Source organism: Panthera uncia, chromosome B4 (genome assembly GCF_023721935.1).
Source record: "Panthera uncia isolate 11264 chromosome B4, Puncia_PCG_1.0, whole genome shotgun sequence".
NCBI classification, from domain to species: domain Eukaryota; kingdom Metazoa; phylum Chordata; class Mammalia; order Carnivora; family Felidae; genus Panthera; species Panthera uncia.
The window spans coordinates 121,581,004-121,594,040 of record NC_064809.1 but is presented as its reverse complement, the minus strand read 5'-3'; the positions used below and the strand labels follow the sequence as shown (position 1 = coordinate 121,594,040).

The 13,037-nt window shown below is 36.6% G+C and overlaps 1 protein-coding gene across 2 annotated transcripts in view; it reads left to right on the top strand.

The window, feature by feature from the left end:
* Positions 1-13,037, top strand: part of SLC41A2 (solute carrier family 41 member 2) — a 119,041-nt gene that overhangs the window by 61,846 nt on the left and 44,158 nt on the right. For both annotated transcript variants that reach the window (XM_049626223.1, XM_049626222.1), the window contains 2 exons: positions 7,133-7,280; positions 12,746-12,825. In XM_049626223.1, the coding sequence (XP_049482180.1) occupies positions 7,133-7,280; positions 12,746-12,825 (228 nt within the window). The remainder of the gene's footprint in view (positions 1-7,132; positions 7,281-12,745; positions 12,826-13,037) is intronic.

Here is a 13,037-nt window from a genome sequence, read left to right as displayed (position 1 = left end):
TGGGCTGCTGATTGATTCCATAGTTGATTTAAGAGTGAAGGGTTTTTCTGGGGTCAGTGTTGGATTATAACATGTCTACATTGTGAGCACTAGGGGGCATCATAAGATCATTATAGTATTTGTGGTATTCAGGCTATAAAGATTAGGAACAGTCTCGTTTAAATTCTGAGGCCCCATTCATCCTGCTGAGATACCTGATTCTTGGAAACAAAGTTTAATTCTTGAGCTACATTGGAAACACTTAGCAGTCTTTAGAGATAAGAGGATTTCATGGCAGCCCTGGGCTTCTGTTACGAATAGAGGCCATGGGTTCCATAGGTCCCAAAGAACTGACTGGGCTGTGAAAAAAGCCTGAGTTAGTTCCCCACCTCTAATTTTGGATACTTAGAAATGACTTTGAACAGCTCCCTCTTGTCTTGTTTGTTTTGATGCATGTACTGAAGCTCATTCTACATTAATTCAATGTGTTACTTTTCCTTTGGTCCTGATAAAATTTGCTGATTTTTGATGTTCGAAGTAAAGACGGGATTTTCCCTCTTTTTACTGCTCCAGTTCTCCCCTAAAAGGACAAAATGAGCCCAGAGCTTTGTTTGTTCCTATTGACTTTATTTTGTGTAGTCACCTAAGTTTTTGCTGCTCATTTAACAAAGTTGAAATTTTATGTTAGCCTGGTGTTTAGGCCTCTGGGAGTCAGCAGAAACTTTCCTGTGATTGTTACTCCTGCCAGACTCAGCCAGTACCAATTCTCATACACTGTCCATGATTTTTCTCTTTTCTTTCTTACATCGTTCCCTTTCCCTCCGTTAAGGCCAGTCAGTTTTCATTTTTCAATGCTAAATTCATACGTGTCCCTAATGTTAACTGATCTTTTCCTCCTCTGGATTCCTGTAGCATTACACTGATATTTCTAACATTCTTTGCATTTTATGGATCATTATAGCTTTTTGTGCATATGGTATTAAGGAAATATTGGAAGAATATCTTGCCTTAGCAGAAAGTATCAGGGGGATTAATATCCCTAAGGAAAAAATTTAAATGGCAGAAAATGGCTAGGAAAGATCTCGAAATAGAAGAGAAAATAGAAAGTTAGTTTAGAAAGTAATCTAAGCTCTGGACTATGATATGCTTTGGTATGACTTGCTGAGAAAATATAAAGGTATTTATTCATTCACACAGTAATGTTTGAATAATAGTAACTTTTGAAAGCTATTAAAAGAATAATGTTAGGCCAGTAACCGAAACATCTATACACAGTGATTGTTGCCCTCTCTTTCTTGTTTGCATACTTTTAAGAGGATTTTAAAAATGTTTATCAGTTGTTTATAACTGCATGGCTATCTAATTCTTGTATATACGTGATTTTACTGATTTGAGAAACTGTCAACTTTTCTTCTTTAGACAAGATTTGAGCACAATGTTGACTGATTTCTTATTCTCCGAGGTTAACTTTTAAAAGATGGCTTAGTTGGAGCCATAAGGACAATAACAGTCAACCTCAGGTTGCTTCAGTCTGGAAGCTAACAGGGATGCCAGCTAGTTATTTACAAGACGTTCTAGAATATCATGGCCTTGCTATGAGTGGTGATATGAGTAGAATCTAAATCTGTCTTGCCTGTCACTCTTCTTCAGGTATTTTCAGCACCGTCTTGGTTTAGAATGATTACTGGAAGGTCAAGTTAGTGAGAAAATTCTGATAGTTATAACAGAGGGCATTTAAAAAATCAGCAACTTACAGAGCCCATTGCTTTGTTGCTCACGCAGAAACAGGTGCCATATAAAAATGTCACTCAGAGCAGTTACATATTTCAAAAAAATTTAGGGTAAGAATAATGGATGTTATTAATGAAGTTACATAACAGTAGTTGCAAAATGCCACCAACAGTCTTATAAAAGGTGAAAGCCATGAGTCCAAAAGGTGGCTGTTATGGTTGGTAGTTCAGTGTTACAGCAAGTGTTGAACCACTTGAGCTGTGTTCATCCCTACTTTTCCCTGGTCAACTTATATCACAGGGTCAATACTAATGCACACAGACATTTATTGGGCTTCAAATTCTGTAGAGCTTTATCTGAACACCTGTGTTCATTTCCTATTGCTTCTGGAACAAATTACCGCCAACTCTGTGGCTTAAAATAACAGAAATCAATTTTCTCACAGTTCTGGAGGCCAGCAGTCTAACATGACTCACACAGGGCCAAAATCAAGGTGTCCGCAGGGCTGGTTACTTCTGGAGATTTTGGGGGGAAATTCCTTTGCTTGTCTCTGATCTTCTGGCATTTTGGGTTCACCCTAATAATCCAGAATAACTTCTGCATTTCAAAACACTTGACTTAATCACATCTGCAAAGCCTCTTTTGCCCTATAAGGTAATATCCATAGGTTCTAGGTTTAGGATGTGGATTTCAGCCAACTAAAACACCCATTGTGATCTACCCAGAAATTAATACAAAATATCATTTTGACTAGGATTATTTAAATGTATTTCCTATAGAAGGAAGACATTATTTTAGATTTTGGTATTAATGCAGAAGTTCACAGTTGGCTTTTAATTGACCATTTTTTCTCACCAATTGTGTCACTCATGGTTTTCTGAAAATAATTCCTTAATTTTATGACATCTTTAAAACACCAATATATCCCACAAAGAGAAGTGTTTTAGAGACTTCTCTTTTCTTATATTTAGCCATCAGAATTGGGTTAGATGTTAGCCAGGGAAAAGATAGGAAGGTCCTACATAATCATAATTTGGTGGGAATGGGCATGCTAGGTTTCTCAGGAAATTGAGATAGTAATGATTTATAGTAAATCAGTTTTAATAATTTTTATTTTATCATGGCTTTCCCACTTTTTTAATGTTTACATTTTCTTCGTACTTGGAGATACTTTTTAAGCTTATAAAATAGTTGCAAAAATTAAAATAGTATTAAAAATCTTGCATACCCCGGACTAAGATTCACTCAATGTTAACATTTTACCCCATTTACTTTGTTTTTTATTCTTTGTCTCTATTTCTCTATATGTTTTTATATATATGTATGTATATATTTTTTTTTTTTTTGTCTTTAGGACAGAGACTTTTTTTTTTTTTTTTGAGAGATAGCACATACATTTGCAAGCTGAGGAGGAGCAGAGTGAAAGGGAGAGAGAATCCCAAGAGGCTTGATCCACACCCAGTGGTGACGCAGGGCTTGATCCCATGACCCTGAGATCATGACCTAACCTGAAATCAAGAGTCAAGTGCTCAACCGACTGAGCTACCTAGACACCCCAGCACACTGACATTTTTGAAGACTGTAGTTGCCTCTCTTTTTTTTCATTATTAGAATTTTTGAAAATTGGGATACAATTTATATTCCACACTGAATTAATTCACCTTTTAAAACTGTGCAGTTCAGTGGTTTTTAGTACATTCGTAAGATTGTACAACCTATTATTAATAGAACCTATGTTCTATTCCAGAAGATTTTCATCACCTCATAAAGAAACTGTTAGCTGTCACTCCCCAGCCCCTGTGACCAGTAATCTATCTACTTATGGGTTTGCTTGCTTGCCTGTTCTGGGCGTTTCCCCAAAATGGATGACTTTTTATATCCAGCTTCTTTCAATGAGTATGCTTCACTTGTGTTGTAGCATGAATCAGTACTGAATAATATTCCATGTGTAAATATACCACATTTTGTTTATCCATTTACCATTCCATGGACATTTGGGTTCCTTCCACTTTTTGGCTATTATGAAAAGTGAACATTCTTGTATAAGTTTTTGTGTGAACATATGTCTTCAGTTCTTTTGGTAGTTACCTAGCAGTGGAATTGCTGGGTCATATGATAACTGTTTAACTTTCTGAGGAACTGTCCACTCATTATTTTTAGTTTATTTACTGAGAAGTTTCTGCCCACTTTGAAAGTTCAAGCAATGACCCTGGGGTTGAGTTGGTAGGTGCCTCTTTCAACGGCAGATGTCCTTCCAAAGATTTAATGTTGAGAAGAACTTAAAAGCTGAGCATAGTGCTCCTTTTTTGACCTAAAAATGAAGTACGAAGATGATCTGACCTAGCAGAATACTTCTTTTCATTTGTGTTTAGTGGATTTTGCCTTTAGTTTTCTGCTTGATCCTGTAAAGAGATTGTTGGCAACCTTAGTTGTTTTAAGAGGTTAGAATGCCTCCTAATTGGGATGTTATTTAACATAACATTAATGTTTAACATTAACATTGTTAATGTTTTAACAAGGAGAACTGGGAATCCTTTCAGTAAAGGTTTTTTTTTTTTCAACCTTTTATAAAAATTCATGGAGAAGATGACACTGTGTAGCATTCGTCATATTCCTGTAAATGGGAGAAAATATTTAATGGATTTTGTTAGCATAATTATTTTGAAGATGTGATCTAGATAAAGCCATGAGAAAATTTGGTTGGATATTAGTTTAATATTTATAGTAATTGTTTGTTCCTATCTGCTAGGAAAAAAAAAAATCGAGTTTCTATCTAGTTCAAACATCTTTAGTCATAGGCAAGAAGATCTTTAAATATTTTAAGATGAGGAAATACAAAGTTCAATTAAAGATAAGAGTCTGGATAAGGATTGAAGAATTTTGTGAGATGCCAGAAAAATTTAGTAACATATAACTAAAATCTAGGACTATAAGCTACAAGGACCGTGAGTTCAAGGCTGTCTTTAAGGTATAAGGTGAGCCCTCTACTATACACAATAAGTATTAGAATCATTGAGAAGAATCCAGGAATGTCCTGGCTGAAATCTCCGATAATAGTAAAACCTTGGTCAGCTAAAATGATATTACCAAAAATGTTTTGGGGTGTCACTGTTTTAAGAAGGGGTAGGCAACTTGTATTCCTGGGGATATTTAGAATTGACTATAAAAATATTTGAGAATCAGACTCATGGTATTAACAGTTTTATGCTGAAGAGGCAAAACATGGATTTTTTAATATACTTGTAACTTAACCCATTAGAGAAACACATCAGTCTTCTAATTCTGTCTTAAATTTGTAATTAAGTAATTGACTTATTCTTGTGATTTTAAATATAAATGTTCCCAAATTTTTATGCATTATATAAAAATTTATGAAAACTTGAAGACTTTCTGTATTTGTACATTTAATTTGCTAGATTTATAAAGATTGTCATAAGTACTTGGAAACTTTTGAGAGACATGAGAAATGTCTAAGTACAACAGAGTATCTCAGAGTATTTAAGTTTGTAAATGTGACTAAATATTATTCAAACACTTAAAAATAATTTTTGGTTGGGTGCTACACATTGTGATGTAATACCATTAAGTGCTCAATTGTTTTGGTTTTCTTTACAGAGTGTTTAATTTTATTCTTGTAGGCAGTTAATTGTGGATTAGCTTGAGCCTTACAAGGCATGGTTTCAAGCTTTATTGGAGTGAATCTTGAGTAGACTTTATGCTAGGGCTGGCCCTACTACTAAGATGTGACCCTTCTCAGGTCTTTACTAAATCTTCTCCGTATTCAAAGAGGCCTCTCTTCTCTACAAGATTAGCTCTTGAATGACTTCCAGCCCTTTGTAAACTCTGGGAATTTTTCAGTTTACGACTCCCCAATTATTCTTGGCCTGGCCTTGTGGAGTTCACCTTATGCATGCTTGACTTAGTATTCAGTTCACAAGCTCTTTCTCTGAGAGCTTCCTCTTCTCTAGTATTTTGTCCTATAAATTCCTGCTGCCCTATCATCACTCTGCTTGAGTTTTCCCTTCCTGAGCTGTGGTCTGGAATGTGCCTTAAGTCAAAGAGCTGAGGCTGTTATAGGGCTTATCTCATTTCTTTCCCTTCTCTCAGGGATCACAGTTTTGCAATGCCTGTTGTCTAGTGTCTAGTGTCTGAAAACAGTTCATATTTACCCATATCTATCTATCAATCTACCTCTTTCATTTCTGAAAGCGCTTAAAATTTTGTTCAGAGGTGATATATAGCATGTCCACAAAGCAAGACAAATAGCTAAGCTCAGAGTCAATGAGACAGAGAAGGATATTCACTTTATAGGAAAATATAACAAGAATGGAGAGACAGTGAATAGTTGTGATCAAGCAAAACAGTTTACCACAAAGGGGTTGTAACAAAGTCCTGGCAATCTGGTATCTCAGTGTGTTCCAAATAGCAAGATGTTAATGATAATGGCAGTGATAATTATGACAATAGTAAGTGTTCAATAAATATTAGCTAGGTGCCTGGGCACTATTGTACTTATGTGTACTAATTCTCTTAAGACTCACAATAACCCCATGAAATAGATACTATTATTATTGCCATTTTATAGATAAGGAATTTGAAGTTTATAGAAATTAAATTTCTTGTCCAAGGTAAGTTGTCACACTTAGATGTGAAACTAGGTGGTCTGGCCAACCTGTGGTTAACATGGTGTACTATATTCTGTCTTAGAATATTAAGGGTTCTGAGAAGTGCAGCAGTGAAAAAATGTGTTTAACTTTATTAAACTTAGTTTTTCTATTTTATTTTGGAGCTTGGAACACTATTCAATATGGGGATATCTGTTATCAATTGGCCAATACTCCTTGGAATGCTTGCACTATAAGATCTTTGTGGGTAAAAACAATATCCCATTTGACTCGAGAGTTAAGAGTACTAACTTTGGTGTCAGATTCCATTTCCCCCCAACTCTTGCTGTCTCTTAGCCATGTTCTTAAGGTCCAAAGCTTCAGTTTTCTTCATAAAATAGAAATGACAGTGTCTACCTCATATTTGTGAGGACTGTCACATGAGTAGATGTGTTGAGTTGAAAGTGTTTAGCACAGTACTTGGTAAATAATAGAAGCCAAATAAATGTTAGCTTTTTTACTCTTGTTCTTACTGTTTATTATTATTATTATTATTATTATCATTATTATTGCAATTCTCATCTAGCACAGATAGCTAATTCCATAAATGTTTGTTGAATTAATGTATTAGTTTTTGGTTACATTATTTAATATTTTTACCTTATCTACTGTTTTAAATTTGTTTGAAGTTTATAGAAAGTATAGCACGTGAATATGTTGGATAACGTCCTATCTTCTGGGAAACTTCTACTTTTAATATCTACATTTGCTCCATGGTTAGAAGAGAGATTGAAATGTTGTCTCTTTTTTAATTTTAGAGAGGTATTACTACATTTCTCCATTAGTTGGTGTCTTTTTCTTGGCTCTAACTCCTATCTGGATTATAATAGCTGCCAAACATCCAGCCACAAGGACAGTTCTCCACTCAGGCTGGGAGCCTGTCATAACAGCTATGGTTATAAGTAGGTTAGTATTAAAATGTGTGTGTGTGTGTATCTATCTGTGTGTTCTATATGCCTGCATCTGTGTATACATTAAAACATCATTTCTTGGTTCAGGCATTTTATATACTCACATCTTTATTATCACATGTAATAGAGCTATTAGTCACAGGAGTTCTTGGAATGAGTAGACATACCTCATTTCGCTACCAGTTTCAAACTTTTCTCCAATCAAATCCTTACCAGACTGACGAGTAAGGTTTAGTGGTGTGTGTGTGTGTTAGCCTGACATTATTTATTTTTAATAGTAAGTTGCTCACATAAGTATCAGACAGCCTTAGAAATGGACGTACCATTTGACTACTTCTCCTTCTAGGACTTTGGCAGAACATAGGGATATAATTAAGGATATTTGCAAATGATTAAGTTGTACGGGTCCTCATCACAGAGGAACTTTTAATAACAAAAGAAGAGAGAGACCACCTTAGAGGTCTCAGCAACCAGGTAGTGATCAAATAAATTATGGTATAGTCACGAAATGGAATATTCGCTGCTAAAAATAACACTGCAACGTTTCTGTTAACATGGAAAGATGTTCATTATGCCTTTGGTGAAAAGAGCCAGCTAGAAAAGGGTATGAATTTCCTGTTAAGCATGGTATATTGACACGCATTTACTGTCTTCCTTCCTGAAACTACTAAAATGACAGTAATAGAACAGAAAAGCTGTAAAACCACAAAAGCAGAAGGGGAGCAGAGAGGACAGCAGGTGAGAGATTCAACAAAATTAGTAAAATAGGAATCAGATGGATGACTTTTAGCTGAACCGCCAGAATGGAAAAGGCTAAAGCCTAACCTCCAGCAGGGTGAGGGGACACCCATAGGAAGCGAGCTGATCTAAGCCTCAGAAACCCAGAAACGTGGAGAAATTGGAGGCACTAAGTACTTCTCAAAGCTGAAATGGAGAAGATTGGTTGAAAATTTATGTGAGAAACAATTAGACCCTCAAAGCCCTTCTCCAGCTTGACCACCCAAGTGACTGCCCCCTCCCACCTTGGCAAAAGACAAGAATTAACTCTGGAGAGACTAAATCAGAGAAGCTGTGGATTAAGCAACACCTGCACAAGTGAGGGTGTGGATTAAGCACTGTATGGAAAGTAGGATTAAGTGAAAATCTAGATGCCCAGCAGTGAAAACCCTATCCCACTTCTTTTTCTTTGCTCATGGAATGCTGGTAGTCAAGCCTATACCCCCAGGCAAAAAAATTAGAATAATTCCCTCCTGGGGTAACTCATCAGCACCAGAGAGCCAGAGAAACACTCGGTGGTTACTGACCCTTGTGGGTCCTTGAGTGAAAGAGCTACCTGACCATTCTTCACGAGGCTCACCTGCTGACGAGTGTGCTCTGCAGTGCCCTTTACAGAGGAGCAGACAGTAAAAGGATCACCAGACATTTGATTAAGGCTTCTAACATGAAAGACAGAGACCAGAAAAATGGTACTCAAAGAAAGTGCAGGGATAGTTGAAAGACCTCAAAAACTCTCATCAGTGCCCTTAAGCAATAGGAGAATCTATGGCATCCATAATGTAAGAACAGAATGTTCTAATAAGGAGGATTTGGAAATGCAGGAAGAGCTCTTGGGAACGAAGAATATATATAAAGAGCAGAAACAAATAAGCAAACAAAAACCTGAGTAGAAAAGTTAGAAGACAGAGCTGAAGAAGTGTTCTGGAAAATAGAACAGAAAACAAAGAGGCGGGCAACTGGAGGTAAATAATAAGAAGAGATTCTCAAGGAAATAGTGCAAGAAAATTCCCCAGGACTGAAGACCACGGGCCTCCAGATTGAAATGGCCCACTGAGGACCAAGCACAGTGAATACGAGGAGGGCCCCAAATCATAAATTTACTATAAATCCCAAAATCTCCTGGAGAGAAAAGACAAGTTACATATAAAGCATTGGGAATCTGAATGATGTCCAGTAGCAACACCGGAAGTGATTCCTTCCAGAAAATTCTGAAGGGAGATTATTTTGAACACAAAGTATGGTTGCAGCATTAGCCAAATGGAAGAGTGGCATCCAACAATTTTCAGTCATGTAGGATCTCAAAAACTTTGCTTCCTATGTACCCTTTCATATGAAAGCTGGTAGAAGATACAGTCTATCAAAATGAGGAAATAAATCAAGGAAGATGACATGGGCATGAGGAAACCCATTCCATGAGACCATGTGGTTCATTTTTCTCTGATGTAGATTGCTTTTTTCCTGGAAGATTCAGGCAATAGGGTCCTATGAAATGTTGGGACTTTTTTCAAAGACCCAGTGTGGGAGATTGAAGTTCAGTTTGACAGCTGTGTATCAGGCCTAGAGGCAACCGTCCAGGTTGGCAGGAGGACAGTGGGCTCAAGGAGGAATGTCTCTAAGAAAAAAAAAGCAGAATTGATTGGTTGCCAGGTGACTTTGACTTATTCAGAGGCACTTCATTAACTTTGTTAGAAATTTGAGGCTGAATTAGTAGTAAGTACCTTAAAAATTAGGAAAAATATGGGACAGAGCAACAAGTAACAGTGGGGAAATCCAATGACACTTGGTGGTCCTGCTGTGAATAATGATTCCATTGTCACAATAAAGTAAACCCTAAATACTCCACCCAGAACTACAGAACCAAGTTGGCAGGATACCGGGAGGAAGGGGTTTATGAATGGTCTTAGGTGGAGAGAGAAGGGCAAGTGAGACTAAATCCTCATCCGTCATAGTGGAGGTCATTAGGTAAGTGTCTAAAATTAAAATCAAGAAATCACAGTATAAACATACTATCTGGAAATACGGAATTAAATGCCAGAGGAAACAGCTACAGAACTTGAAAAAAAATTTACTGGTGCAGAACAGATTCTGGGGGCAGGGGCCAGGGGCTATGTAATAGGCTTTGCGGCACTCTCACTTTTTAAATAATGTACATGTGTTTATTGGATAAAATCAAAATTTGATAAAAGTGAAGAGAGAACTACTTTTGCAATGTGGGTTTTCATTTTTAAAAATCTAAGTGTTTAAAAATGTCTGGGAGTCTAGCTACCAACATACTAACAGTATAACTCTGAATGATGTCATGATAGTTGATTTTTATTTTCTTCTTGTTTGTATTTTCTAATTTTTCTATATTTTGTTATCTGGGTTATAAAAACATTTTATTTTATTTTATTTTTTATTTTTTATTAAAAAAATTTTTTTTAACGTTTTATTTATTTTTGAGATAGGGAGAGACAGAGCATGAACAGGGGAGGGTCAGAGAGAAAGGGAGACACAGAATCTGAAACAGGCTCCGGGCTCCGAGCTGTCAGCACAGAGCCCGATGCGGGGCTCGAACCCACGGACCACGAGATCATGACCTGAGCCGAAGTCGGCCGCTTAACCGACTGAGCCACCCAGGCGCCCCCATAAAAACATTTTAAATGTGTTTTAGCAAATATTCATGTTACAGTCACAGCATGAACCTATGTGTTTTGGCACAGAGATTTATTCTTTAATACATAATTAGTTCTATGAAATATATATATATATATTTTAAATTAGAGCTTAAAATATGAAAATACTGCTAAGGATGACTATTTTTGGACTTTACAGTGTAACTTTAATTTAAAAAAAATTTTTTTAGTTTATTTATTTATTTTGAGAGAGACAGAGATAGCACAAGTGGGGGAGGGGCAGAGAGAGAGGGAAAGAGAATCCCAAGCAGGCTCAGTGCTTCCAGCAAAGAGCCCAACGTGTTGATGTGGGGCTCAAACCCACGAAACCGTGAGATCGTGACCTGAGCTGAAAACAAGAGTCAGACGCTTAACCAACTGAGCCACCCAGGTGCCCCTATGGTGTAACTTTTAATGGGAAATTCTAGTAATTTAGGCATATTAAGCCACAATTCATCTATTTTACTAAAAAATTAATAAAGATTTAATAAATTCCTAATGTTAGCTGTCAAGTAGTGGTAAGAATATTTTGATCTGATATTTTGACAATCAATTCCATTCTCTGATAACATATAGTTTATTTTTGTGTAATGTAGATTGAATTTTCCTAGAAATTTTAGGCAGTATGACCCCATGGAGTATTGGGACTGTTAATGTTTTATAGGGCTTAGACCAAGAAACTGAAGTTAACCAATTAGTAATGGTCTTGAAACTTAAAAAAAACCCTCAGAGCTCCATTGAGACATTGAAGTTGAAGGCCTGCTTCTATGTAGCTATATGTTATTTTTCCAGACCTCCATTCTGAAAATCAGCCCTTTCTATGCTACAGCTCATTATTTCAATTTACCAGTGATAAGATTATTTATATGTATATATATATATAGTTTTAACACCATAAAAATGATCCATTTAATGCTTTGTTAATTTCATAAATGAAGAAATATTCTTTTAAAAACTAGATTTTAGGGGCGCCTGACTGGCTCAGTTGGTAGAGCATGCAACTCTTTTTTTTTAATCTATTTTTTTTTAATTTTATTTAATTTTATTTTTTTTAATCTATTTTTTTTAATGTTTATTTATTTTTGATAGAGAGAGACAGAGCACAAGCAGGGGAGGAACAGAGTGAGAGGGAGATATAGAATCGGAAACAGGCTCCAGGCTCTGAGCTATCAACACAGAGCCTGATGCAGGGCTCAAACCCACGAACTGCCAGATCATGACCTGACCCAAAGTCGGATGCCTAACCGACTGAGCCACCAGGTGCCCCTAGAGCATGCAACTCTTGATGGTGGGGTCAGAGTCATGAGTGAAAGCCCTGTGTTTGGTTTAGAGCTTACTTAAAAAAACAAAACAAAAAACCCTATTTTTTAAATTATAAGAGCAATAAATACACATGGTTTTAAAAAATTAACAAATACAGAAGGATATTAAATAATCATCAGTCTTTTGTCTGCCCCTCCACCCAGAGATGGACACTGTTAATAATTTCTTATATATCCTTCCAGACATTTTAAAGCACTTAAAGCATATTCTTTTCCTTTTTATTTATGTTTTTTTTTTATTTTTTCATGTTTTTATTTATTTTTGAGAGAGAGACAGAGACAGTGTGTGAGCAGGAGAGGGTCACAGAGAGAACGGGGGAGACACAATCTGAAGAGGGCTCCAGGCTCTATCAGCACGGAGCCAGATGCAGGGCTCGAACTCACCAACAGTGAGGTTAGACCTGAGCCGAAGTCGGACGCTTAACCGACTGAGCCACCCAGGTGCCCCTATGTTCTTTTCCTTTTTACAAGGAACACATCTTGGAGATCAGAATGAGAACGGAAACAGAGGGCTACTGCTCATGCCATGTTTTATTTTCAACATTTCACTGTTGACATTGATTTTTACTTGGAATATTTTTCCTTTTTATTGTTTTTTAAATGTCTGAAATGTTTACTTTTAAAAGTAGAGGTGTTTGTATGTAAAGAGCAGCTTTAAATTAGTGTGTTTTCTTTTCTCTTCCCTAAACTGTGTGATTTTCTTCCAGCATTGGGGGCCTTATTCTGGACACAACTGTATCTGATCCAAACTTGGTGGGGATTGTTGTTTACACACCGGTTATTAATGGTAAGAATGAGATACACTGTTTCACGATGGCAACAAATCATTATATACTCTTAGGCACTAGTGGGAATCTTAGGGTTCAGATTTTAAGAGGTGTATCTTCCCTTCCCTTCCATTCTCTCTCCAAGCCCAGGGTGGTATCTGTGGTAGAAATGAGGTTCCCTGTTCTCAGTATGCACAACACATTTTTGAAAAAAGCTGTTTTTTTACTCTTA